Source organism: Pseudophryne corroboree, chromosome 12, assembly GCF_028390025.1.
Source record: "Pseudophryne corroboree isolate aPseCor3 chromosome 12, aPseCor3.hap2, whole genome shotgun sequence".
NCBI classification, from domain to species: domain Eukaryota; kingdom Metazoa; phylum Chordata; class Amphibia; order Anura; family Myobatrachidae; genus Pseudophryne; species Pseudophryne corroboree.
In genome coordinates, this window is record NC_086455.1 from 23,815,429 (window position 1) to 23,843,123 (window position 27,695).

At 44.1% G+C, this 27,695-nt stretch overlaps 1 protein-coding gene across 3 annotated transcripts in view; it reads left to right on the forward strand.

Moving 5' to 3' along the window:
• Positions 1-27,695, forward strand: part of SMOC1 (SPARC related modular calcium binding 1) — a 255,578-nt gene that overhangs the window by 193,625 nt on the left and 34,258 nt on the right. For all 3 annotated transcript variants that reach the window (XM_063947205.1, XM_063947206.1, XM_063947207.1), the window contains 2 exons: positions 23,261-23,453; positions 23,537-23,619. In XM_063947205.1, coding sequence (XP_063803275.1) covers positions 23,261-23,453; positions 23,537-23,619 — 276 coding nt within the window. The remainder of the gene's footprint in view (positions 1-23,260; positions 23,454-23,536; positions 23,620-27,695) is intronic.

Consider the following 27,695-nt stretch of genomic DNA (forward strand, 5'->3'; position numbering starts at 1 on the left):
GGTTCGGTTCTCAGGGAACCGAACCCGCTCATCTCTAAATATATATATCCCGGACGGTTCTTTCATCATCACATATCACTAAGCTAATTGAGCATCTACCAATATATATGTCTGTTGTGAGAGGCAGAGAGGTTCCTGCTTTAGGAGGAGGTGCAGGCCCTGACATGCCACAGGGAGCATTATGGGGTTGCTCCAAGGTAGGTAGCTCTTAGCTTAGACATATTGTAGTAAGGAGCCATTATCATGTGGCTCCTTGCTGGTTAATCTTAGACCCAGATTGGGGTAATGGAGGTGTGAGGTGTGGTGCCTCTGGACTGGCTGAGCTGGATGGCCTTAGTGTGGCATACCTTTACATTCTATTAACACTTTTCACTTATTAATTTCTTAACACTATTTCTCTATTTTAATTGCATTTCATTTTTGTATCACTTTCTCTATAGCTTCGTCTTCCTAAATACTAATTTATTAACACTATATTTTTTATCACTGGTATGCTACGCTGGGCTTTCTGGCTTACGCTGGTGTTTTGGGGTGCCACACCCTGCACCTAGATATAGCGCTAGGGACCCCAAATATACAGAGACGCCTTGATGCGGCTTTGGGGCTTATTCACACATTTGCGCAAATATGTGTAACGAAGATCTCTGAATTCTGTTATCATGTGGAATTTATATCTGGTTACGGTTATCATTCAGGGTGCTGGGGGAAACAAATGCCTTTTTTTCTTGCTTAGAAATACCCCTCCCTTTCGAGCACGTGAATGATATCACTAAGCTAATTGAGCATCTACCAATATATATGGTTCTTTCATCATATCTTTAATTACAAAACTCATTTTTATAATATAAATAGTTATCTGGGTTTACCATCGGTTGTACTACTCCTTACCTATGTTTACACAAGACTTTGTGCTAAGACTATGAATGCTAATTTCTACAGGAAGTGATGTCACAATCACTTATCCTTAATCATAGCTGCTATAAATAAGAGTGTCGGCTCAGTAGTCCCTTGCCCCTTGATGAAGTCTGATGGACGAAACGCGTTGGGTGTACCTCTAATGACTCTCCGTTTTTAAAAGATAAGCAACACTCTCTTATCTTAAACTTTTTATCAGTATAATATTGATTTTACTGAATTTATGTGATCCAGGGTTCTAGCTATTTATATTTTTTTACTTTATGTATCTTCAGTTTTATATCCTCCACTCCTTTTTTTAGCCCATCTCTATGTTTTAAATTGTATAAATAAATATATTGTTATTTTTTTCTAAGACGTATCTTGCAATATTCTTCATATTTATATAACTTATCAGACACTGTTGGTCGCTGACACCCCAATCCCCCCTTTTTCCATATCCAAATCTAAAGGCAGCCTATCCCTGCCGAATATTTAGGGGTTAGCTGACACCTTATATTGTTAAAGGAGTGTCTGAACTATAGTTTTTTACTTTTTCTATTATTTTATCTTTCCACACACATCTATCTGATGTGATGTGTGTGTGTATAAAAAAATATACATATATGTATATGTCCTTACACTAAATAACACACATACACATATTGCACACATACACACATACATAACACACTACTGTACATACATACATACAAAGAGAAGCATCACTAATTCCAGCAACACCTGTTGCGGAGGGCACAGTAAATGCGCTGCAAAAGGGGTGTGGCCCTGCTGGAAAAGGGTGTAGCCTCACGTGCAGGGGCGTGGCCTAGCAGTCCAGACCCTATGGTGGGGGTGGGGTGGGGGGGCTGCGGGTGGGGGGGCTGCCCCCGGGGATCAGTACAAGTGCAGTACATAATATCACAGTGCAGTTTCTGACGCTGAAGAGAAGTCAACAATTTGGTGTCACCCCTCAGTGGCTGAAACCCAGGTGCAGGCCGCACCCCGATTGTGATGCAACTGCATACAAGCAATATATACATACCACACCTCACACATAGGCTATGGGTCATACAAACATGCTTTGTACACACATACCAGGGACAGAGCAGAGGAGACTCACAGTGGCCACTGCCCTGCAAACTAATTGTGAGGGAGGGAGATGCTTTGGTAAAGACAGATCATGAGCTGCAGCTTGTTATGCAAAGACTGAACTCTGCTTATCAGAGCTCCCGGCCGCTGCCATTGCGGTTGTGATTACAGTTAGTGCTCAGACGGAGACACAGCTGTCTCTGTCTCAGACAACAGGTTTCCGAGTGCTCATAGAACCCCCCTGCATGTGCCACTGAGTTATAGCAGTGCAGACAGGGGTCCAAATTGTAAAGGTCATCCTAGGATAATAGGCAGTGGTGTATCCATTCTTGGTGTGTGGTGCACACGGGGCGAGGGGGCACACTGCACACCCTGCACCTATTAAATACTTTCCAACTTCTCGCATCGGTGGTGCAGCAGCAGCACAAATCACTGGGAAAATTATGCAGCAGTCATTTTCCCAGAGATTTTCACATGGGCAGTAGAGAAGTCCCCTGGAACAAGGTGTGGGTGCCATGTTAGTAAAGGAAGAATACATGAGGAAACTGCACCCATCTCATTATTTGCAATCTATAGGGGATGGGGACTGACATGGGTGACAGTAATAGGTAAGGGGTCTATGTAGTAAGCCTTGGAAAACTGGATGGAGATAACGTTCCAGCCAAGCAGCTCCTAACTGCCATGTTACATCCTGTGTAATTGACAGTTAGGAGCTGATTGGCTGGTACTTTATCTATGTTCACTTAATCTCTCCCCAAGGTTAAGTTTATGGACCTCTACGTGTACTAGGGCAAAAGGGGTGGTTTAAGACGAGAGCTGGTAGGTTTTCTAAAGAGACCCCATTTGACGTTTTACAGAGATTGGGATAGGGGAGGGAATTCCAGTGGTGGGGAGCAGCACAGGCAAAAACTGGGAGGCGGATTGAGAAGAGGTTATCAGTTTGGAAGAGCAGCAGCAGCCATTGGCAGATTGAAATGGGAGGCAGGAGTGTGGAGGGAGATGAGATCATACTTAAATGTGAGAGGGTACTGGGGTGAGGGCTACTAAATGTACTGTATGTGGGAGTGAGGAATGTGAATTGGAATTTATAGGGAAAGGGAAGCCAGTGCATGAGAGTGGGTGCTGTAAATCGAGATGTGGTTTTGGCCCTGACCTCAAAATGTATTTTTGTACAATTGTTAGCCAACAGTATTAACAGGGTTCCATTTGACCTGTTTTGGGGTCACGTAAACATCATACAAAGCCCTTCCATCTAAAAATTTTTGATCACTACATTCCTATGTGACAAATATTGAGTTCTGTGTGATGAATTAATGACCAATGTCTTTGCTAATTTCTCTTTACTCCACATAGAAGTGTACATGAAAACTAGCACATATTGTCTTCCATATGTAATCCCCTGTCACTCTGCATGTGTTTTAAGATGCTCATTTAGGTTTTACGCTTCTTCTTCTTCTTTGTAGTTTTCTTCCTAGGCTAGCACATGAGGATGGGTGGTAAGTGCAGTATGGGTTCCCGTACATTATATTTAATAGCGATAAGCTGTAGACAGATGTTGATACAGGTATGTGATACTGTAAATGCAGTAAAGCAAAATACATTGTTGGAAAACATTGGGTGCCAGACCATCTCTTATCACACAATACACTTTCCATTAATTTTTCCTCCAGCACATGAATTAGGTCAAACATAGAAAAATTATTAATTTCTGCAAATTTCTTATCCATATGTCATACTGTAAAATAAGAAGTATGACAGCTGAACATCACTTTCTTACCCTACAAACTCAGTCTCTCATATTTCACTCAACTGTCCAAATAGTATCTTCCCTTCACAGTCTGTGGGGCTATTCTGCATGGTGACTCTGCCCCTCTTTAGTAGCTCTGGAAAATAGGTATTCTCCAATCTTTCTCCCCTCCTACCCACAGAGGCCCTTCTCCCCTCCTACCCACAGAGGCACTCTAACATGGGGACTCTCCCCTCCTTAAATGGAGCTCTTGTGAGTAACTTTCTCATTTCCAATCCACATCATACAGGTCTTCCGTTTGGCTGTTTAATACTGCTTAATGAGGCCACCTTACACCTTTTTATTGCAACTACAGGGTACAGCAATGGGGTCTAATGTGGTCCCACTGTGTGCTACTCTTGTAATGAATCAATATGATAACAACAACAACTATATTTTGTTGATTCCATATTGTCCAAGCTTATATTGTTTTAGTTTGCTATATTGATTTGTTTATGTTGTTGCCTGGAAATGAGGCACAGCTCAAGGAGTTGCTTGATAAATACATTGGAAGGGATGATATGCTTTACAGTGTCTTACAGTTTGCATACTAGTTCTCTGTTAGTTTCCATTACATGTCCCAATTCAGGTTTTTTGACACTACTTATATAAAAAGCACTGACAAGAATACTACTTTACTGGATGACTGTCAATCCCAAGCACTTGAAAAGAGGGGTGCCTTTCTCTTAATTTTTCCAAGTAGTTCATATATACTAAACTTTTAGTATGTATGTGTTTATCACCTCATATACTGTATTGTTGTTGTAGTTTGAAGGCAATCTTATATGTATAACACTAGTTTATAGAAGGCTGCAATTAATTCTTTAACTTTTGACTCTTTTTCTACTTACGCCCCATATTATGTTTGTTTGCCCTTCATACTAGTTCTAAAGATTTAGAATTTTTTTATTTTGCTGTTCAATTCCCATCACAGTTCAAGTCCTTCCCCAGCCTGTATTGTTTAAATAGATATAACAGTTACCAAGCTGAGCAGTAGGTTTGCCCTGGAACAGTTGTGTGTTGCAGCGATGTGTGGTGAGGTAAATGGCTGAGGAGGTACTGGCTAGCACCAGAGCCAGATTTACACACAACATATGAGCCAAAGGGTGCACGTGAGCATTATACATGGGTGTTAATATTGGGTGAGATTCAGGCATTCCATTTATTTAAAATCCTTGAATACAAATATTCTAGAAATCCTTACCCCAGAATGGAACTTCTCTTCTCCACCCACTGCAGGGGATGATCCAAAGTTGGTTGCAAAATGGGCACACATTACTCACAAAAGAAATAAAATAAAAATGTACACAAGAATTGGATATTTCCATCCATATTCAAGATTGAGAAGAGTTCCATTTTGCAATAGTAGCATATGCAGTCTAGCAGTGTGCTGGGTATAGAATTCTAAACATCACAACAATGTCCACCGTCCTTCTTCCTTAGAACCGCCCCTTTCATTGAATAAAGCCTTTTATTTTTACTACTCTTGCACATAATTTGCAAGGGACTCTATCGTTCCAAAAACGCCTTGCCTCAGCTGGCGCAAATTTCTCCTCCCAACTCCCAACACTGCTATCTTGCACTAATAACCCATGCATGGGTACGGCTTTGCACCAAGATTGTCCACCATACGGAATTTTACTTCGGTTCTTTTGCACTTGCTAACTGACTTCCAATGGCTATAAGCCTGGTAAAACTGAAGTTTGCGTTTTTCTTCTTCTTTTCTATATACATTGAAGTTTGAGCACCTGTAGGGCCCTGATGTAACTTAGCCAGTAATAGTAATTTACCCAGTCATGCAGTAAACCTAGAATTATACCATTATAAAAACAGTCACACTAGAATACATCAGTAGAAAAGTCTGCCACAAGTAATTTAATAATAACAGAGTATTTGTGCATAATAATAACTCCAGGCTCTTTCAAGGATAAAGCACTCGCTGATTTATATATAGAGGTGGACACATCTGTAGGAAACAAAACTTCTTTTTTATTTTACTTCTACAGCTTGAACTGCAAACCGTTTATTTTATGCTTATGAGATCGTTTCAAACTATAACTCAAACACTTGTGTCCATAAGCAATTTAAGCTTATAACATAAACCTTTTAAATATTAAGCTTTCCTCCAGTCCTACAAGGGCTTATGTTCTCCTTCTTCCAAACACTGAATGCCACAACTTAATGACGCATTTAACTACTATTTATGAATGCCATGGAAAGTTTGTGCAATACTGTAATAATATATTGCAATGTGTGCTGTGATACCTTAGTGGTGGCAGAGGGCACATCTGTACGGGTCACTTGTAAACACTCGACTCATGGCGAAGTAGAGAAAAAAAGCCTATTTATTTACAACTTACAACCTGTCAATCTGTCTCTTGACTGTCTAGCGGCTGGTTGCCAGGTAAAGATTGAGCGTTCATATAAACTTTTCATACAGCAGGTAATGACCTAATGTAGTACATGTGTTTGCCTAGATTTTTTTTTCCACAGCATGTGCTGTAATGTTAACATTACCAACTTCATCAGTTGACTGCATGAGGAGAAAGAGAAACGGAAAACAAGAACTTTTAAATTAAAATTATGTTTAAATAGGCAAGCAACCTACGGTTCTTCAGCTGTGGCAGAACTACAAGTCCCAGTACGCCCTGCCATCTTCTAACAATATATGTTGTTCCACTTCTAGCTGGCATTGCACTCAGGGTCCTGTAGAGCAACAAAAGCTGGAGAGCTTAAGGATGCCTGTAAAGAGGAGATGGGCAAAGTTTCTTGACTGGTCCCCAGAACATTGGCCAGCTCTGGCCATGGGTCTTACTGTGCGGCTGGAAAAGTTCCTCAGGTTGCTTGGGAGCCTGGGAGACAGCCAGCACATTGTAAAAAGAACATGTATGAAAGCTGATCAGTTATTAACTGTAAAAATCATGATATAGGTATAAAAAAAGGGCCTGTTTATGAAAAAGTGGCAAAAGGTATAGTTTTCTGTTACTGCTTAACACCCTGATAAAAAAAAATCTCCACCACTGGGCCATTTTCTAATGATATGCATATGCACAGCGAAACTTTGATCCTGAAATTGCACTTTCAGGTTGTTATAAGACAGGAAGCAATGTAATAAAGCAATGAGAAAAGAAAGTAAGATGCTTGGTCACATAGGAGAGGAATCAGCAGCAGAAAGGAAGAAGTAATAATGTCACTGTATAGGTCATTGGTACATCCTCATCTAGAATACTGTGTGCAGTTCTGGAGGCCATATTGACATTAGAGACTATACAAAGAAAGGCAACTAAAATGGTGCATGGCCTACAGAACAAAACATACCCGGAAAGACTAAAAGACCTTAACATGTATAGTTTGGAGCAGAGAAGGGAAAGGGGGGACATGATCGAAAATTTCAAATATATCAAGCGTTTTAACAAGGAGCAGGGGCATAACAAGGGCGGGGCGAGTGGGGCACATGCCCTGGGCGCCATGGCAGGCCAGGGCAGTTCACTATATGGTGGAGTGCAATAGCTGCGGCTGACCGTAACAAAGAAGCAGCAAGAGGCGGTCCGGCCTGAGGAGAAGAGGGATGCCCCTCCTATTCCCTTAATCTCCTCCCTGATTCCTTAGTGATTTAGAAAAGACACGCTCTGCATCTCAGTCAATCAACGCAGAGCACGTTGGGAGCAAGGCTTGACCTTCAAGCATGATTTCATACAGGCAGAGTAATCAGGCACCAAGGAGGTAGATCGGCCAATCAGAAAGGGATTGGCTGTGACTGCTGCTTGTTAGGTGGCCCTAGGCAGAGTCTAAAGACACCGGCGAGGCTACTGGTGGAAACATGAGAAACAGAGGGGGTAAGTGACACCCATATCACATACTCACCGGCAGACACACACACAGGTCCTTAACACCCTTCAGTACTCATCATGGGCTACTATCTGCATTTGCAATCACCTACAGTGGCACAGAGAGAGGGGAGAATGGGTACCAATTACCCGTGCCTGGTGGTGGGGCTCAGTGCCCTCCACCTCTTATTTGGCAGCAGTAGAAAATCTTGTCCTCAGCCCAGCACACACTGTTGTGTTCTGCACTGCAGTGCAGCCAGGGAGGTTGCTGCCGCTGAGAAGTACAAGTAGCAACAGTCTACACTGATCGCACGTCCCCTCCTGGATTTTCTCATGGCTGAATTAGCATTTTTCTTCTCTCTATTTTTTTCTAAGGGGGCGTGGTCACACCTCAAATATTTAGATCATGCCCCTGAACAGAACTCTCTACTGTTTAACAGTGCTGGGACAGGTGCTGTCCATAACGCATATAGGCCCTCATTCCAAGTTGTTCGCTTGCTAGCTACTTTTAGCAGCATTGCACACGCTAGGCCGCCGCCCTCTGGGAGTGTATCTTAGCTTAGCAGAATTTCTAATGAAAGATTAGCAATTCTGCTATTGGGGGTCATTCCGAGTTGTTCGCTCGTTGCAGATTTTCGCAACGGAGCGATTAAGGCAAAAATGCGCATGCGCATGGTACGCAGTGCGCATGTGCTAAGTATTTTTGCACAAAACTTTGTAGATTTACTCACGGCCGAGCGAAGAATTTTCATCGTTGTAGTGATCGGAGTGTGATTGACAGGAAGTGGGTGTTTCTGGGCGGAAACTGACCGTTTTCAGGGAGTGTGCAGAAAAACGCAGGCGTGCCAGGATAAAACGCAGGAGTGTCTGGAGAAACGGGGCAGTGGCTGTCCGAACGCAGGGCGTGTTTGTGACGTCAAACCAGGAAACGAAACGGGCTGCTAATCTTTCGTTCGCTATTCTGCTAAACTAAAATACACTCCCAGAGGGCGGCGGCTTAGCGTGTGCAATGCTGCTAAAATCTGCTAGCGAGCGAACAACTCGGAATGAGGGCCATTAATAGCAGAATTGCTAACGAAAGATTCGCAATTCTGCTATTAATTCCTTGCAGTTTCTGAGTAGCTCGAGACTTACTCCTAGATTCCGATCACCTCAGTCCGTTTAGTTCCTGGTTTGACGTCACAAACACGCCCTGCGTCCGGACAGCCACTCCTCCGTTTCTTCAGCCACTCCTGCGTTTTTACATGGCACGCCTGCGTTTTTTAGCACACTCCCGGAAAACGGCCAGTTTCTGCCCAGAAACACCCACTTCCTGTCAATCACACTGCGATCAGCAGAGCGATTGAAAAGCTTTGTTCACCCGTGAGTAAAATAGCATAGTTTTGTGTAAAATTGCTTAGCGCGTGCCCCCTGCTGTGCATACGCATGCGCAGAACTGCAAGATTTTAGCCTATTAGCAATTCTGCTAAAAATAGCAGAGAGCGAACAACTCGGAATCAGGGCAATTGACATCTCAGTGTCACAACTGAGGGCCTGAGCTGACGGGAGGCAGCCTCAGTTGTAGGGGCTGAGATGTAACGGAACCTGGGAGGTTGTATCAGACCCCTAGACATGTAAGTAACATGTAGAATAACTGCCCGAAGGCGTGACCACGACAACCAGGATAAAAGTCAATGATGTTTATTATGACAAACTCCGTAACACAGCAGCAGTAAAAGGAAACATAAAAGTCAACAGAGGATAAATACAATTCCTGGGTACTACAGGGTGGCAAGGGCCACAGGCACTGGTAGTGTGAGACAGTTCTTATAATCTTCTAGTTGGAAAGTCCTTACCAGGCCTGACTGTAGCAATGGAGAGAACCCAGGATCGTACCAGCTGATGTTCCAGGAAAGGCTGGGCTGCTGAAGGTAAAACGGCTGCTGTGGATACTGGCTGGAACCAGACTGTTGTTGGTACGGAGTGGATACTGGCTGGAACCAGTTAAATAATAAACGAACTTGAGAGCGATGAAATAATAATGAAGTTTGGAGTTTGAGAGCGGTGAAATAATGATACCGGTGGAGAGTGGTAAACTGCAGAAAAGGACACCGGCCCTTTAAGAGAAGCTATACACTGCTGGAAGCTGGGCTGGAAGCAGGTGATTGTTTGAGAGCGGTGAAATAATAATACCGGTGGAGAGTGGTAAACTGCAGAAAAGGACACCGGCCCTTTAAGAGAAGCTATACACTGCTGGAAGCTGGGCTGGAAGCAGGTGATTGTTGTAGCTGGAAACAGGTGAGTCCAGAATGGATCGGAGAGTCAGGCTACACCGCAAATGGAATGCTGGTGCGGGTCTCTATAGCAGAAGTCTGGAGACAGGAGCTGGAACCTGGAAGACAACCACAGGAGAGAGACAAACTGGAACTAGGTTAGACAACCAAAGCACTGACGCCTTCCTTGCTCAGGCACAGCATACTTATACCTGCAGCAAGGAAGGGGTTGGCTAGGCAATTATGCAAATCAACAATACAGACAGCAGATTGGTGGAAATAATCAGATGACAAAATCCAAGATGGCAGCCCATGCAGACACTTGGAGGGAAGTTTGGTTTGTAATCCATGTGAGAATTGAAACAGTAATGGCGACGCCGGCCACAGGAGACAGGAGACGCCAGACTGACAAGCGCACATTTAACCACGCGGGCACAGCGGAGGCCGCGGCTGATGAAATCACCACTCTGACATTCTGCATGTGGAAACTCAGGAACAGCGGGATCCGGTCCTGGAACGCTGAGCCAGCCTTAGGAGGCATCTGAAGGGTAAGTAATGGCGTCCAGATACCCGGATCGTGACAGCACCCCCCCCTTTAGGAGTGGCCCCAGGACACTTCTTAGGCTTTAAAGGAAACTTTGCGTGGAAATTTCGGACCAAGGCAGGAGCATGGACGTCTGAGGCATTGGTCCAAGAGCGTTCTTCAGGACCATAGCCCTTCCAGTCAATGAGGTATTGTAACTGACCGTAACGGAAACGTGAGTCCAAAATCTTGGCCACCTCGTACTCGACTCCCCGTTGAGTCTGAACTTTGGGAGCTGGAGGAAGTGCGGAATGAAACCGATTCAGGATCAGCGGTTTCAACAAAGAAACATGAAATGTCCTGGGTATTTTCAAGAAGGATGGTAACTGTAACCTGTAGGCAACAGGATTGATGACTTGTTCAATCTTGAAGGGTCCGATGTAGCGAGGTGCAAATTTCATGCTGGGAACTCTCAACCTCAAATTCTTCGTGGACAGCCACACACGATCACCCATCTTGAGAGCAGGAACCGCTCTACGCTTCCTATCGGCAAACTTCTTATACCTGAATGAGGCTTTAAGCAGGGCTGCGCGGACGTTCCTCCAGTTATTTGAAAACTGACGCAAGGTGACATCCACTGCTGGAACAGAAGTTGCGGGAAGCGGTTGGAATTCTGGGACTTTAGGGTGGAATCCATAATTAATGAAGAATGGTGTAGAAGAAGATGAGGAATGGTATTGATTGTTGTGGCTGAACTCGGCCCAAGGAAGAAGTTGAACCCAGTCATCTTGAGAGGAAGACACATATATACAGAGGAAGGCCTCCAAGTCCTGATTCACCCTCTCGGTTTGACCATTGGTCTGAGGATGGTAAGCCGTGGAAAACTTTAACTTGACTTGGAGGGCTTGACACAAACTTCGCCAAAATTTGGCTACAAATTGTACTCCACGATCCGAGATGATCTCTTCAGGAAGACCGTGAAGTCGGAAGATCTCTTGTATAAACACTTGAGCCAACTTGGAAGCTGACGGAAGACCGGTGAGAGGGATGAAATGTGCCATCTTGGTGAACCGGTCAACTACCACCCAGATGGTATTAAACTTGTTGCAGATAGGTAGATCGGAAACAAAGTCCATCGACAAATGGGTCCAAGGTCGACGGGGAACAGATAATGGAACCAGTTGCCCCGCAGGCGACTGGCGGGAGACTTTGTGTTGGGCACACTTTGGGCAGGAGGCAATAAATTCCATAACGTCCTTCTTCAGAGTTGGCCACCAGTAGGACCTAGAAATAAATTCAAGGGTTTTCTGAATGCCTGTATGTCCAGCAAAACGGGAAGCATGGGCCCAATGCATGAGCTTCTTCCTTAGAACTGGCTTAACAAAACTTTTCCCTGGTGGAGGCGTAGAGTCCATCCCTACCGTGGAGAATGCCAACGGATTAATAATAGGATGCTTGTCTGCAGACTCGGACTCATTTTCTTGCTCCCATGAGCGGGAAAGGGCATCGGCCTTACGATTCTGAGAACCCGGACAGAACTGGAGTTTAAAGTCAAACCTAGAGAAGAAAAGTGCCCATCTGGCCTGACGAGGATTCAGACATTGTGCGCCTTTGAGATATAAAAGATTTTTGTGGTCGGTAAGTATGGTGATTGAGTGGGAAGCTCCCTCCAACAGGTATCTCCACTCCTCCAGAGCGAGCTTGATGGCTAGCAACTCCTGATCGCCAATGGCATAGTTGCGCTCAGCTGGGGAGAACTTCCGGGAGAAGAAACTGCAAGGATGTAGATGTCCATCTTTGGCCCTCTGGGATAACACTGCTCCTACTCCAACGGAGGAGGCATCTACCTCTAAGATAAAAGGAGAGTCGGTGTCGGGCTGTTTCAGAACTGGTGCAGAGATGAACCGTTGCTTCAGAAGGTGAAAGGCCTGTGTAGCTTCCTCGGACCACTTGGACGGATTAGCACCTTTCTTGGTTAATGCAGTGATAGGCGCCACGATGGTGGAAAAGTCTCGTATAAATTTTCTATAATAATTGGCGAACCCTAAGAACCTCTGGACCCCTTTGAGGCTTAAGGGTATAGGCCAATTCTGGATTGCTTGGAGTTTCTCAGGATCCATCTCTAGTCCGGAACCGGACACAATGTAACCTAGAAACGGAATGGTTTTAACTTCAAACACACACTTCTCCAATTTACAATAGAGGTGATTGACACGGAGACGGGAAAGAACCTCTTTTACCCAGAAACGATGATCTTCGAGATTATTAGCAAAGATGAGGATGTCGTCTAGATAAACCACGACATGGCGGTACAAGATGTCCCTGAAAATCTCATTCACGAAGTGCTGGAAGACTGCTGGAGCGTTGCTCAATCCGAAGGGCATGACGAGGTACTCATAATGTCCGTCACGGGTGTTAAAGGCGGTCTTCCACTCGTCACCCTCACGGATTCGGATGAGATTGTAGGCACCCCTCAAGTCCAGCTTTGTGAAAATAGTTGCACCACTAACTCTATCAAAGAGCTCGGTAATCAGGGGTAAAGGGTATCGGTTCTTGACGGTAATGTCGTTCAGACCTCTGTAGTCGATGCACGGACGCAGACCACCGTCTTTCTTCTTAACGAAGAAGAAGCCTGCGCCGGCTGGAGAAGAAGATGGTCGGATGAAACCCTTCGCCAGGTTCTCTTTGATGTACTCTTCCATGGAGTGTGTCTCAGGCAGAGACAACGGATAAGTTCGGCCTCGCGGTGGAACCTTCCCTGGAATGAGGTCGATTGGGCAGTCCCATTCTCTATGAGGAGGAAGGATATCAGCAGAGGCTTTACTGAACACGTCCGTGAAGTCTTGATATGGAGGAGGCGGAACATCAGATGACCTGGGGAAGGAAGAACAAACAGGAAGAACTTTGGCTAAACAAGTCTCAGCACAGGAGGGACCCCATGCCAGTATTTGCGTAGTCGTCCAGTCAATTGATGGGTTGTGGAGACGGAGCCATGGAAGGCCTAAAACCACTGGATGTGTGGCTCTTGGAATCACTAAAAAAGAAATATACTCAGAATGAAGAACTCCCACTCTCAGACGAACTGGAAGAGTCCTTAAGGAAATGACTGCGTCAAAAATCTTGCTGCCATCCACGGCAGTCAAAGAGATGGACGAGGACAGTCTCTCGGTGGGTAGGGACCACCGTTTAACATAAGCTTCGGTTATGAAATTCCCAGCTGCTCCGGAATCAAGGAGGGCAATGACGTTCCTGTAACGTTGAGCAATTTGGAGCGACACTGGGAGGTTACAGTCATGAGGAGATGGAGAGGAGATCATTACTCCTAGCCGGCCCTCTCCTTGGCGAGCTAGGATCTGGAGTTTCCCGGACGTTTGGGACAGGCATTGATAGTGTGCGACGGAGCTGCACAGTAGAGACAGAGAGACTCAGAGAGACGTCTTCGGCGCTCAGCGGGAGATAGACGGGAACGACTAATTTGCATAGGCTCATCCTTGGATGGAGATGGTTGACGAGGAGGAGGAGCAGAAGATTTAGGAGTAGATGATCTTCCTCGCTCGGTTGCTCTCTCTCTGAAACGTAGATCAGCCTTCGTGCAAAGAGAAATTAGCTCATCCAACTTAGAGGGCAAGTCTCTGGTAGCTAACTCATCCTTGATGCGTTCTGATAAGCCATGCCAGAATGCAGCATACAGGGCCTCGACGTTCCATGCCAGTTCGGATGCCAGGATTTTAAACTGTATAAGATACTGTCCCACAGTACGTGTTCCCTGGCGTAAACGGAGAATCTCAGATGAAGCAGATGTTATCCGGCCTGGCTCGTCGAAGATGCGCCTGAATGTAGCTACAAAGTCAGTATAGGAGGATAGCAGGGGATCAGACTTCTCCCATAAAGGTGATGCCCAGTCAAGGGCTGAGCCACTGAGAAGGGAGATGATATAGGCAATTTTGGTACGGTCACTGAAGAAATTGCCAGGTAGAAGCTCAAAGTGGATTTCACATTGATTGAGAAATCCCCTGCAGAACCTTGGAGATCCATCAAATTTTGCTGGCGTTGGAAGATGAAGATGTGGACTGGAAATGGGTAAGGTGGGTGGGGTTACAGCTGGTGTTACTGTAGTGGACGCACCGGACGTGCCAGGTCCACGGAGGGTCGTTTGAATCCCATCCAGCCGTGTAGAGAGATCCTGGAGACAGCGGATGATGTGGCCCTGTGCAGCCTCCTGATGTTCAAGTCGGGCTGCCAGTTCTTGCATCGGCCTGGCCGCTTGATCCTGGTCTCCGGCTGGATTCATTTGGTCAGTGCTTACTGTCACAACTGAGGGCCTGAGCTGACGGGAGGCAGCCTCAGTTGTAGGGGCTGAGATGTAACGGAACCTGGGAGGTTGTATCAGACCCCTAGACATGTAAGTAACATGTAGAATAACTGCCCGAAGGCGTGACCACGACAACCAGGATAAAAGTCAATGATGTTTATTATGACAAACTCCGTAACACAGCAGCAGTAAAAGGAAACATAAAAGTCAACAGAGGATAAATACAATTCCTGGGTACTACAGGGTGGCAAGGGCCACAGGCACTGGTAGTGTGAGACAGTTCTTATAATCTTCTAGTTGGAAAGTCCTTACCAGGCCTGACTGTAGCAATGGAGAGAACCCAGGATCGTACCAGCTGATGTTCCAGGAAAGGCTGGGCTGCTGAAGGTAAAACGGCTGCTGTGGATACTGGCTGGAACCAGACTGTTGTTGGTACGGAGTGGATACTGGCTGGAACCAGTTAAATAATAAACGAACTTGAGAGCGATGAAATAATAATGAAGTTTGGAGTTTGAGAGCGGTGAAATAATGATACCGGTGGAGAGTGGTAAACTGCAGAAAAGGACACCGGCCCTTTAAGAGAAGCTATACACTGCTGGAAGCTGGGCTGGAAGCAGGTGATTGTTTGAGAGCGGTGAAATAATAATACCGGTGGAGAGTGGTAAACTGCAGAAAAGGACACCGGCCCTTTAAGAGAAGCTATACACTGCTGGAAGCTGGGCTGGAAGCAGGTGATTGTTGTAGCTGGAAACAGGTGAGTCCAGAATGGATCGGAGAGTCAGGCTACACCGCAAATGGAATGCTGGTGCGGGTCTCTATAGCAGAAGTCTGGAGACAGGAGCTGGAACCTGGAAGACAACCACAGGAGAGAGACAAACTGGAACTAGGTTAGACAACCAAAGCACTGACGCCTTCCTTGCTCAGGCACAGCATACTTATACCTGCAGCAAGGAAGGGGTTGGCTAGGCAATTATGCAAATCAACAATACAGACAGCAGATTGGTGGAAATAATCAGATGACAAAATCCAAGATGGCTGCGCCCATGCAGACACTTGGAGGGAAGTTTGGTTTGTAATCCATGTGAGAATTGAAACAGTAATGGCGACGCCGGCCACAGGAGACAGGAGACGCCAGACTGACAAGCGCACATTTAACCACGCGGGCACAGCGGAGGCCGCGGCTGATGAAATCACCACTCTGACATTCTGCATGTGGAAACTCAGGAACAGCGGGATCCGGTCCTGGAACGCTGAGCCAGCCTTAGGAGGCATCTGAAGGGTAAGTAATGGCGTCCAGATACCCGGATCGTGACACTCAGGATAGCAGTATCAGTGACCGGTAAAAAATAAATTAAATAGAAGCATTTACACCTTTTCCTTTAAAAGTAATAGGGCTAGATGCATCATCGCTTGAAAAGTGATAAATTGTAGAGTGAAAAAGTACCAGCTAATCAGATCCTAACTGCCATTTTTCAAACACAGTCTGTGACATGGTAGTTAGGACCTGATTGGCTGGTATTTTTTTACTCTCCATTTTATCACTTTCTAAGCGATCTAGCCCATAATAATGATGATAAATATTTTTTCCTTTATTTTTTTTTATTTTATTTGCAGCTGTACCTGTTCATTTTTGTTTCTAGAAAAAAAATTCCATTTGAAATTGGATTGGTTTAATTGAAATTGTTTTGTGTTTGTTTTTTAATATCTCTGCCCAAAAATCTGCCATTTGGGCTGATTTTATAAATAGGTCCAAGTGTAGGAGTGTGGAGTTTGACCGTTTAGTAGCACAAGCACAAATGCGAAGTACTGTTGTTTCAATAGTACCAGATGTGTAAACGCGATCAGTAATGTTGCCCATACACTTGTGCGATTCCGTGCGATGCGACATCGCATGGCATCGCACCGGCAGTTCAGGTGCGATGAAATTGCACCTGAACTGCCAAAGTGATTTCCATGCGATCATGCGATAGATTGCATGGTAATCACGTGATGGGCACATCACCGCCGAGTGGGAGTGCTCACCATCCGCTCCCGGCGGGTGCCCATTGCACATTGCAGTGCGATATATAGCATGTGTTTTTAAAACTACATGCAATCGCACTGCAATGCGATAAATATTTAGTGCAGCACATACTATTTTGAGACGTGAGATTCGACCGGCGTGCCCGCACATCGCGTCGAAAGGTACCTAAAATGTTCATGCAATCCTTCAATTTCTCTCACAGATGCGGTCGAAATCAAAGGTTAGCACCGATTATCTCACAAGTATATGGACACCATAAGAGATCCCAGTGGTCGGCATCCTGGCAGCGCGCGCAGCGTGTCCCCTCACGGTATTCCAACTGGTGTCGGTATTCTGGCGTCGGTATACTGACCACCTGGATCCCGACTGGCGGTCAATTGACTGCCTTCCGTGGAAACATATAAAAAAAGGCTTAATGAGGAGTGTTGCATAGAAAACAATTGGATTTAACCACATTTGCATAACACAAAAGGAATTTTTTTTATGAATACTGGCCAAAGATTTTGTTCGCTATAGACACAAGAAAAATCTTATTCCTTATAGCACCTAAAACACATTTTATATGTATTTGTTGTCCTCCATGTGCTGTATTAAGGGTAGATGCATGTACAGTTAATATCATTATACAATGTTTATAAAAAAGAGTCAATGGAAAAAAATTTTTTTTAAATTTTATTGATGACATTTTATTTCAGTAAAACTACAAAACTATATAAAAATAAACCCAAGTTAATATTTCTTTTGGATTTTTACGTAATCAGTCCTTCCTACTAACCAGCAAGGAGCCTAAAATAATGCATCGTGGTGTGTCAGGGATATGAGTAGGAAAAGGAGTTGGCACATTGCTTCTCAGGGAATGTTTTTTAGTCCTTTCTTCCTTGGTCAGGATTGTTAGTACTGAAACCAGTTGGATAAATCGTTCACTGCGAGGATCCTCTGGACTATATAATACGCTGCATGCGGAAGTGGCCAAACTGAATGTTCTTCATCTATACAAGATGATAAATAGCATTCCAGTGGTATCTTTTTTCCATTTCATGCTTTTTGGTTTGAACTGTGCGTAGTTTGTATATTCTCTCCGTACTTGCGTGGGTTTCCTCTGGGTACTACGGTTTCCTCCCACAATCCAAAAATATACTGGTAGATTAACTGGAAACCAACCAAAAAAAATTAACCCTAGCGTGAATGTGTGTGTGTGTGCACATGTGGTAGGGAATATAGATTGTAAGCTCCACTGGGGCAGGGACTGATGTGAATGGGCAAAATGTTTTCTGTAAAGCGCTGCAGAATATGTGTGCGCTATATAAATAACTGGTAATAAATAAATACATTTACCTTTATCAAGAGCAAAGGTATATTACACCGAAATGCCATTACCAACCCCAGAGGACAAACTCTGCAGAAAAATCACTTATCAGCGTTTGGAGAAGCCCAGGACCGAGCCTTGTGGTTAAGTGATATTTTCTGTGTATTTGGACTTTTGGTAGTCGATAGGATATATTGTCAACATTTGTGTTATGCTCTCTTTTTATTGTTAATTTGTAAGTGCGACATTTATTATTTTAAAAATCACATCAATTGATATAATGTTACACTAGTTTCTTAATTTTTATATGACTTCAAATGGAATATTTGATGCTGATTTAATGGCATTGGGGGTGTGGGGGGTGCGAACCATTGAAAAGCTGTTTATCATCTTTCATAGAGTAAGACTATTCAGTTTGGCCACTTATGCATGCAGTGTGTATATAGAAGGCCCTGGGGTGAATTATTTCTCCAACTGGGTGCAAGCACTCCTTTATTAAGATTGGCATGTGATTTGTTTGTTGTAATACACTATTGCGTATTTTATTTTTCATTTAATATCCCTTTCCTTGTGTATCTATGCCTATTTCCACATATATCGTAATCTTGCAAGCAGGGCCTTCCTACCCTTTATGACTGTTTGTTATTACCCAGTTTTGTCTTATCATTGGGGCTAATTCAGACCTGTGTGTTTTCGCACAGCGGGTGATCAGGTCCAAACTGCGCATGCATATGCACCGCAATGCGCAGATGCGTTGCACGGGTACAAAGCTGATCGCTGCCCAGTGATGGGTTTGTGCAACGGACAGGAAGAAAGCGTTTGTGGGTGTCAACTGACTGTTTTCAGGAGTGTCTGGGAAAAAGCAGGCGTGTCCATGCGTTTGCAGGGAGGGTTCCTGACGTCAATTCCGGTTCCGGACAGGCTGATGTGATCGCAGCGGCTGAGTAAGTCCTGGGCTGCGCAGAGACTGCACAAGATCTGTTTGTACAGCTCTGCTACACATGCGTTCGCACACTTGCACAGCTAAAATACACTCCCCATATAGGTGGTGACTATCTGATCGCAAAAAGTGCTTGCTAGCGATCAGGTCTGAATTAGGTCCTTTTGTTTAGGGAACAGTTGTAAAGCGCAATGGAATTTGCTGCGCTATATAAGAAACTTAATAAATAAATAAAGACATTTCATTTAAAGTTTAACCATCAGTGGTGGAACTGAGAGAAAATGATTCACACAGCACTGTAAGAGTTTTTTTTTTTTTGTTTCTTATCCTCGATGGTTCTGAAGTGCCACCTGTTACTACTTCTGTAGCTGCATGTTTCCAGGTGTGCTTTTTATATATGAGTGTTAGTACATTCATAATGACTTGATATGCTGCATTTTCACCACAAATAATGTCTGTCTACAATGGACCTCATTTGTAAAGCACAAAACCGTTTAGCTTGCAGTGCATTTGTTTGTCTAGAGTTCCACTGAAGAGCACTGTTTGTGGAGCAGGTTGTTAGAATTTGCAGGAGAGCAGGAGCTTGCACCATCTGATTCAGTGAAGTCACAATATCATGGGAGGAGGAACCTGAGTGTGTCCTAGAGATGCACCAGGCACCTTTCCAGGCTGCAAGGTGACCTCACAACCTGGAGACAGGCTGCACACTCAGCTTTGTGAACTGGGTGGTGGCATCTGTTGCACCACCCTTAGGGCAGCCCTGATTTCATTTTGTGGAACAAGACTGGTAAAATGAGAGAAACGGGCGATGAGGGATTGGTTTTATCAGCTCTCCTTACTTTGCAGACGGGGACACATGTTCAGTCAACAAAAACTGCTGAATTTTCCACTCGTCGTATTGGAGATGCGCAAAAGTGCTACATGGATGGAAGTCCCAATGTTCCCTCAGTCTCAAAGAAGAGTAAATTTAAGACCAGCAATATATTAAGAGAAAAACTAATATATTAGGGATGGTGCTAAAGTTATATGAGGTTGTATTTTGATAAAACCTTATGACAGAGGTATCCAAACAAGGTCCTGAAGCCACTCATACAGTCAGGGTTTAGAGATAACCATAGTTACATAGTTACATAGCTGTTGAGGTCGAAAAAAGACAAGTGTCCATCGAGTTCAACCTATATTATAATTTATATTTTTAATGTTAATTAAATGCTGTATCCCTGGATATTTTTTTCCGCTAGGAATTTATCTAATCCATTTTTAAATTTATTGATTGAGTCCACCATTACTACCTTCTCTGGCAGATAATTCCAAATCCTTACTGCTCTTACTGTGAAGAACCCTTTTCACTGTTGAGTATGGAATTTTTTTTGTTGGTTTAGCACAGATGGTTAAATCAAATTGACTGAGGTACTTACAGTATAAAGTCACCTGTGACCAAGCATGGATAAACTTAAAACCTGGACCATTAGGGTGCCTTGAGGACCACATTTAAGAACCTCTGCCTTGCCACCTTTGCACAGTTTTCCGCATCCCACAAACCTAGGGGCTCTTCCAGTTTGCATATATTTGCAAAGATATGGTAAGCCCCCAGGCCATCTTCAAGTGCCTCTGAGTACTGGGGATACCTAACATTAAGTCTAAGTCCGGGGCATGACATTTGCTTAATACAGGTCCACGTGGTAAATGTCAAATAGATGCTGTTATTAGTTTTGATGAGTTTTAGGCACGGTGTTCCCTGGACTGTTGGGGCTGGGCTGCTTTAGGGTATATGTTATATAGCTTCTGCTTTCTAATATTCACTAACACTTCTCAATGGTGTGCTGCCCTGGGGTGTCTGGCCCTTGCCGGTTTGTGGGGTGTTGCACCCCAGACTTAAGGACTGATTCAGACCTGGATGCAGCCACGCAGTCGCTCGCCGCAGCTGCATCCAGGTGGTCTGCGCATGCGCACCGACCGTTGTGGGTGTGTTTGACCTTACACATTGTGGCCGCATTCCTGAAGGATGCCGGCGCAGTGTGAGTGACAGGCGTTGTCGTTGCGGGGCGGAGTTACGGCGTGGGTGGCACCAGGAAAATGGGGGTGGACCATTTTTATTTTATTTGGGGGGTAGCTGCATGATGTCACACGCAGTCGCTCCTAAGAAAAATGGCCACTGACTGGCTGCGATCTGCGTTCATCTCTGAATAACCCCCTTAGACTTAATGTTAGGTACCCCTAGTACTCAGAGGCGCCTTGAAGTTCCACCATGTAGTTTTCAAATCCTGTCTCTGATGTCATCACGTGCGCTGGGGGATTCTAGTGTTTTTTTGTTTCTTGCTCAGAATAACCCCCTCCCTTTCATGCACCTGGATGACATTACTAATTGGATTGAGCAGTTACCAAATTTCTTGTTGCACTTCCAGTTTGTGAAGGCTACTCTTGAGAATGGTGAGATGGTGTGCACCTGGGTTCACCGGTCTTGGTTCACCAGTACAAAAAGTAAACCACAGCTATTTGCACTGTGTTCATAGAGGGGGCCATCTATGTGTAGGCTATAGGCAGACTATAGTAGATGAATAATGATTGGCTCTGTGTATACATAGGAATAATGTTGGGTGATCCCTCTTCTAACCTATGACTGTGATCTCATATGATGGACATTCCTTCTGATTGAGCAAAAGGAAATATTTATTGGTAGCGAATAATAAGGTTTTATTAAAATGCTTCTTTATTTAACAGTACAGTAGTGGTCCGAGCATAGTGCGGGATTGTGTCTTAGTATGAATAGAACTTTGCTGTTATAAATAAATATACTGATTGTATAGAGCACAGGTATGCCGCTCTGCCATACCATTTGAGTAATGTGTGTAAGTTGGCTTGAAATCTACCTGGATCACATCCAAGCGACTTTGTGCTCTCATAACTCACCTGCATTCTCCTTTTATGGATAAAAGGGGACATGTCACTCTAAATATGTTCCCCTGGTCTCCTAACTAATTAATTCTGTCTGAGCAGCAAAAGCTTTCTCCAGTTACAATAATGACGCCAAGAGTTGGATTGGCAGCCAGGATACCAGAGAGGGCCAACATAAGGCTTTTTGGGGCTATGCTTCACTGTCAAACAGCCAAAGTCTTGCTAAACTGTACAGCTTGTATAGCAAGTAATGTAGAGCATTGTCGTCATGTGACCACGTCAGGTACAGTGCAGATATTATGGCACAAACCCCATTGGGTTTTGAGTATAAGGGTCCTATTTTAGTCTTGCAGTGTGTTGAGACATAGGCACCATGGCTGCTTTCATGGAGTGGCCTGAGAGAGGGGGAGGGGAGAGATGGACATGTCAAATAAACCTGAAAGTAATGCAAGTGTGCAGCACCGTTTTCCATACACTGGTGTGCCTATTACCATGCATAATGCTTACATGGGGACATATCCCCTTTCCTAATTTTTAATGGTGTCTTGTTGCAGATTTTTGGCAAGTGACTAAGGTGTCTATTTACTAAGCCTTGTATGGAGATAAAGTGTATGGAGATAAAGTACCAGTCAATCGGCTTCTAACTGTGGGGCAGATGTATTAACCTGGAGACGGCATAAGGAAGTGATAAACCAGTGATATGTGCAAGGTGATAAAGGTAGCAGCCAATCAGATCCTAACTGTTAATTTACATATTGGAGCTGATTGGCTGGTGCCTCTATCACCTTGCACATATCACTGGTTTATCACTTCCTTATGCCTTCTCCAGGTTAATACATCTGCCCCTGTGTTACAGGTTAGGTTTGAAAAATGACAGTTAGGAGCTGGTTGGTTGAATTTATCTCTGTCCACGGCTTAGTAACTAGACCCCTAAAATCCAGATTTATGTAAAAAGACTCTCACCTCAAAGCGCAGTCGATTACGCTTAGACCATTACCCTTAATTTATTTGAGCCACAGGACAAATTGGGAGATCCTAGAACTGTCCCTAGTTTGGTAAAAATGCTTATAGAGAAATACACAAGTCAAAAAGTAGCATATTAATAGATAACATAAGTACAGAAGCACAAGTAAGGAGCTCTTATTAGCTTATGTAAAATGTCTTAGGCCCAAATTTATCAAGTCTTGGAGAATGATAAATTGCACGGTGATAACCAACCAATCAGCTCCTGTTATCTTTCAAACACAGCCTGTGACATGGAAGTTAGAAGCTGATTGGTTGGTACTTTATCACCGTGCAATTTATCACTCTCCAAGGCTTGATAAATCTGGGCCCTTACGTATTTATAAAGCAAGATACTTTGTTACCTAAGACACAAATCTCTACTGTATTCCTCTTATTGTCATGCAGAGAAGGTTAATTCCTGTGATCAAGAAAGGCAAAGTGCTCTAGAAGAGGCGAGAGATAATCCACGAGAGGGAATTGTAATTCCAGAGTGTTCGCCAGGCGGTCTTTACAAACCGGTGCAGTGTCACCAATCCACGGGCTATTGTTGGTGCGTTTTAGTAGACACCGGACGCCCCTTGCCTGGAACATCTACACGGCAAGTTGTTTTAGTCACTCTTTCTCCTAACATTTGGACAGGATGCAGTCTAAAATCTTTATTTGTGCTTGATCCAAACACAGATATGAAACACCAGTTTGTGAAAGTGATGCAAGATGGAGAAGTACAGACACGGAGGACCCATTTAAAGACAGAGAGCTGCCAGGTTGGATATACTTTCAGTACAATTAAAGTATGGTAGTTGAGTTTGCTTGAGTTCTTCCTTGTAACATTGTGCTTCTACATCAGATGCTCTTAAGCAAACAGTATACCTGTGCAAATAAATTACAATACTGTACCATATAGTGTAATGCCAAAGGAATAACACTGTCCCTTTAAAGCACAAGTTATCTATAACCTTGCAAGGCTTACCTGAATGAGCCAATGAGGGAAGAGACACCTGTGGCAACAAAGCTAGTTGGATTACCAGTAGACCTATTGTGGGATCTGCTCAGGATCCTGGCGGTCTGGATCCCGGCAGTCGAAATACCGACTCGGGAATCCTGACTAGGGTCACAAGCTAGGCGCCGGAACCCCGAATGAGTGTGTGCAGGCCCACTTGAGAGGTACGCTGCGGTGGGGTAGGGTTAGGGCAAGGCTGCGGGGAGGGAGGGTTAGGTTTAGGCACCACCGGAGAGGATTAGCATTAGGCTGCTGGAAGGGACGGTTGGGGAGCCATTGGGGGAAAGTTAGTTTACTTACCTTCCCTCTGTTGGGATTCCAACATTGGGATGTCGCGGTTAGTATTCTGACCGCCGACAGTCAGCACTGTTTGGATAAATTGTTACTTTACAAAAACGTAGGGGTCTATTCATGAAGCAGTGAAAAGTGTGGAGAAGTGAGCCAGTGGAGAAGTTGCTCATGGCAACCAATCAGCATTGAAGTAACATTTAAAAATGTACATACTATACAATTGTATGGAGCAGTTGATTGGTTGCCATGGGCAACTTCTCCACAGGCTCACTTCTCCACTCTTTTCACGGCTTCATGAATAGACCCCTGTATTCTATAGCAAAATGCTAACTCAATTTGTGATTCTGAGTGGATGATAGAAGTTTACTTGGAACTTGTGTACATAACTTTCCACTCTTAGAATAAAATAATAATAATGATGATGATAATAATAATAATAATAATAATAATAATCATCATCATCATCATCACTTGAACAAACCATACATAAACAACCAATCACTAAACCCTATGCAAAATAGATAGTGCATAATAATAAACTATAGTAGAAAAAATGGATATTGGTGGATGCAATAGTCTTGTATGTTATTGCTCATTTCAGACATTTTTTTTCACTAAACAGCAGTATGTGTGCTGTGCTGAGCTCCATGTTATCTCTCATTAAGGATTAGTAAATATACACCAAAGTACCAACCAATCAGCACCTATTCAATCTAACCCCAAATTATTCGACAATTCGAGGAATTCGTCTTGTTGAAAAGCACGTGGATCGGCGGAATAGCTGCCGATCCGCATGCTTGTGTCAAAAACTTTTGGCCCCCTTTTCGACCATCTCAATTCGACTTTAAAAAAAGTGGACGTGAGATGGGGAGAGCAGAGAAGGGGAGAGCCGCACCGGAGACGAGGAGAGCAGAGCTGGAGGATGTATCACAGCCGCCGCTCACAGCAGCGTCTACCCGGCTCCAGCAAGCGAGACCTCACTTGCTGGAGCCGGGTGGACGCTGCCGTGAGTGGCGGCTGTGACATCCTCCGGCTACGCTGCTATAGCCGCTGCTCTCCCCCATCTGCCCGCGGCTCTCCCCCGCCTCAGCTCCCGCATCTCAATTCGACTTTTTTTAAAGTCGAATTGAGATTGCATTGAATAGCCCAGGTCGGATCCATTCCGACAAATGAATGTCGGAATGGATCCGACTTCAATTGAACATACCCCTTTATCTCTCTACAAGCTTTAATAAATCTCCCTTAGTGTTAGTTAACATAAAGAATATTGAGCTAAAATACAAAGTATTACTTCTGAATTGTCTGGCAGTGTTCTCCTCTATGCTGTAAGGACTGACTTGTTTTAAATAGCATAGATGGAAAGTTTTAAAGAGAAGCGCATCAACAAATCCACAGACTATCTGAAATGATAAGCTGTAACAGGGTACAGGAGAGAAAGACCAGTCTATCAGGGGCATAGGGGAACTTGCAGGTCAGAGGAACGCTACAGTTCCTGAAGTATGGAGTTCCACTAAAACTAGACGTTTCATTTTGGGTGGAGTTATTATTTGTTAACCCACTGACTGTTGCAGCCATAGACTGGTGGTCTTTGTATACAGTATTCAGAAAATGCTATCATAACTTGCTATACCTACATACATACAGTAAGTGCAATGTCCTGTAAAATATCCTTTAAGAATAAGGACCTTACTTAAATATGGGGTGAAGATCACATTGGGGAATGAAAGTATATTGATGATACATGCTTGTTATGTATTGTGTGTTTGTGTAGAGAATACTGCTTATATTGGGAATTTTGCTTATAGGCTAGTATCTGTATTCCATACGGTTCCGGTATGAATGGTCGACCATGTTATGGTCGACAGTCATTAGGTCGACCACTATTGGTCGACATTGACATGGTCGACATGGACGACACATGAAAATGGTCGACACGTGAAAGGTCGACATATGAAAAGGTCGACATGAGTTTTTTTACTTTTTTTGGTGTCGTTTTTTGCGTAAAGTGACTGGGAACCCCAATTAGTGCACCGCGTCCCCTCGCACGGCTCGCTTCGCTCGCCATGCTTCGGGCATGGTGCCTTCGCTCCGCTACCGCTTCGCTCGGCACACTTTACCGTTCCAATCGTAGTCCATGTGGATCGTAAAGTATGGAAAAGTTCCCCAAAAGAAAAAAAAGTTAAAAAACTCATGTCGACCTTTTCATGTGTCGACCTTTCACGTGTCGACCATTTACACATGTCGACCATGTGTCCATGTCGACCATGTCAATGTCGACCAATAGTGGTCAACCTAATGACTGTCGACCATAACATGGTCGACCATGTGTACGGATACCATTCCATACATACTGTTGTACTGTAGGATTATATACAAGATGTGACTGGGAGTTGTAATAAAGATCTAGGTTGATTGGGATTCACGCCAAACAGCAGAGGCTACAGGCCTTACTACCAGGGATGTGTGGTGCTGCTTACTACTGATAGTGCTCTTAAGTGATTGGTTCAGCTGACCAGTACTTGTGCACGAGTGTAGCTATAGTGTGTGTGTGGGGGGGGGGGGAGAAGGGGCATTGCTATGCAGTCCGGAAGGCTAGGAGGTGCCGGACCAAGGTTATAAAGTTGCATAACAATTTCCTGGATTTGCCTGATCAGCAGTTGGGTCTGACCTGTTGCCCAGCCTGAATGGGGAGGCATTCCAGTTTCAGTGAGAGGAGTGTGTAGTGGATGTTATAATGGGAAGGGGGCACTGTAATGTGGCATAAAATGACCTGCTCATTGTAATGTAGTAGAATATGAACTGAGGACACTATAATGTGGCATAATGTGAACTTGAGGCACTATAGTGTTGCATATTATAAACAAAGGGAACTATATTGCGGCATAATATAAACTGGGGACACTATGTCATAGTGTGAATTGGGGGGTACTGTGTTGCATAATGTGTTCTGGCAGCCCTATAATGTGACATAATGTGAACTAGTGCACTACTATTGTTCAGAAAATGAAATAGGGCACTACTATGCGGCATAACATTAAGACACTACTACTAATAGTACCCAGGGTCAGAAAATTAACCAGGGCACTATTATGGGGCTTAAAATTAACAACTGCTGCATAGAAGTGTCCCTCTAAAAGCATTGGGATAGGGGCCCCTTAAAATTTTTGCTATGGGGCCCACAAACATCTGGCTATGCCCTTGTCTTGGTATATATTGAGATGCTACCGAATATCCATTGGCACTTATCAACTAGCTCGAAACTGACTTGATTACACTGGTTGAAGATTCCCTTATCTGTGCATACTATTTCTTACTATTTCCTATGGCTACTAGATAGCCCAGAGCTGAATTTATAATGAAGACAGTTGCTGCCAAAAACAAATCTAAATCAGTGCCTGCTGGTATTTTGGAGGAACTCGTTCACAAGTTATCAACTTTCCATGCATGCTTGAGGAAAGCACAAGAGTGCTCCCTCGAGCTTACCCTTCTGGTGTGCCAAAATGCTGGAATTCAAATAGAAGTTGGTCATAGCACTTAATTGCCTCAAAA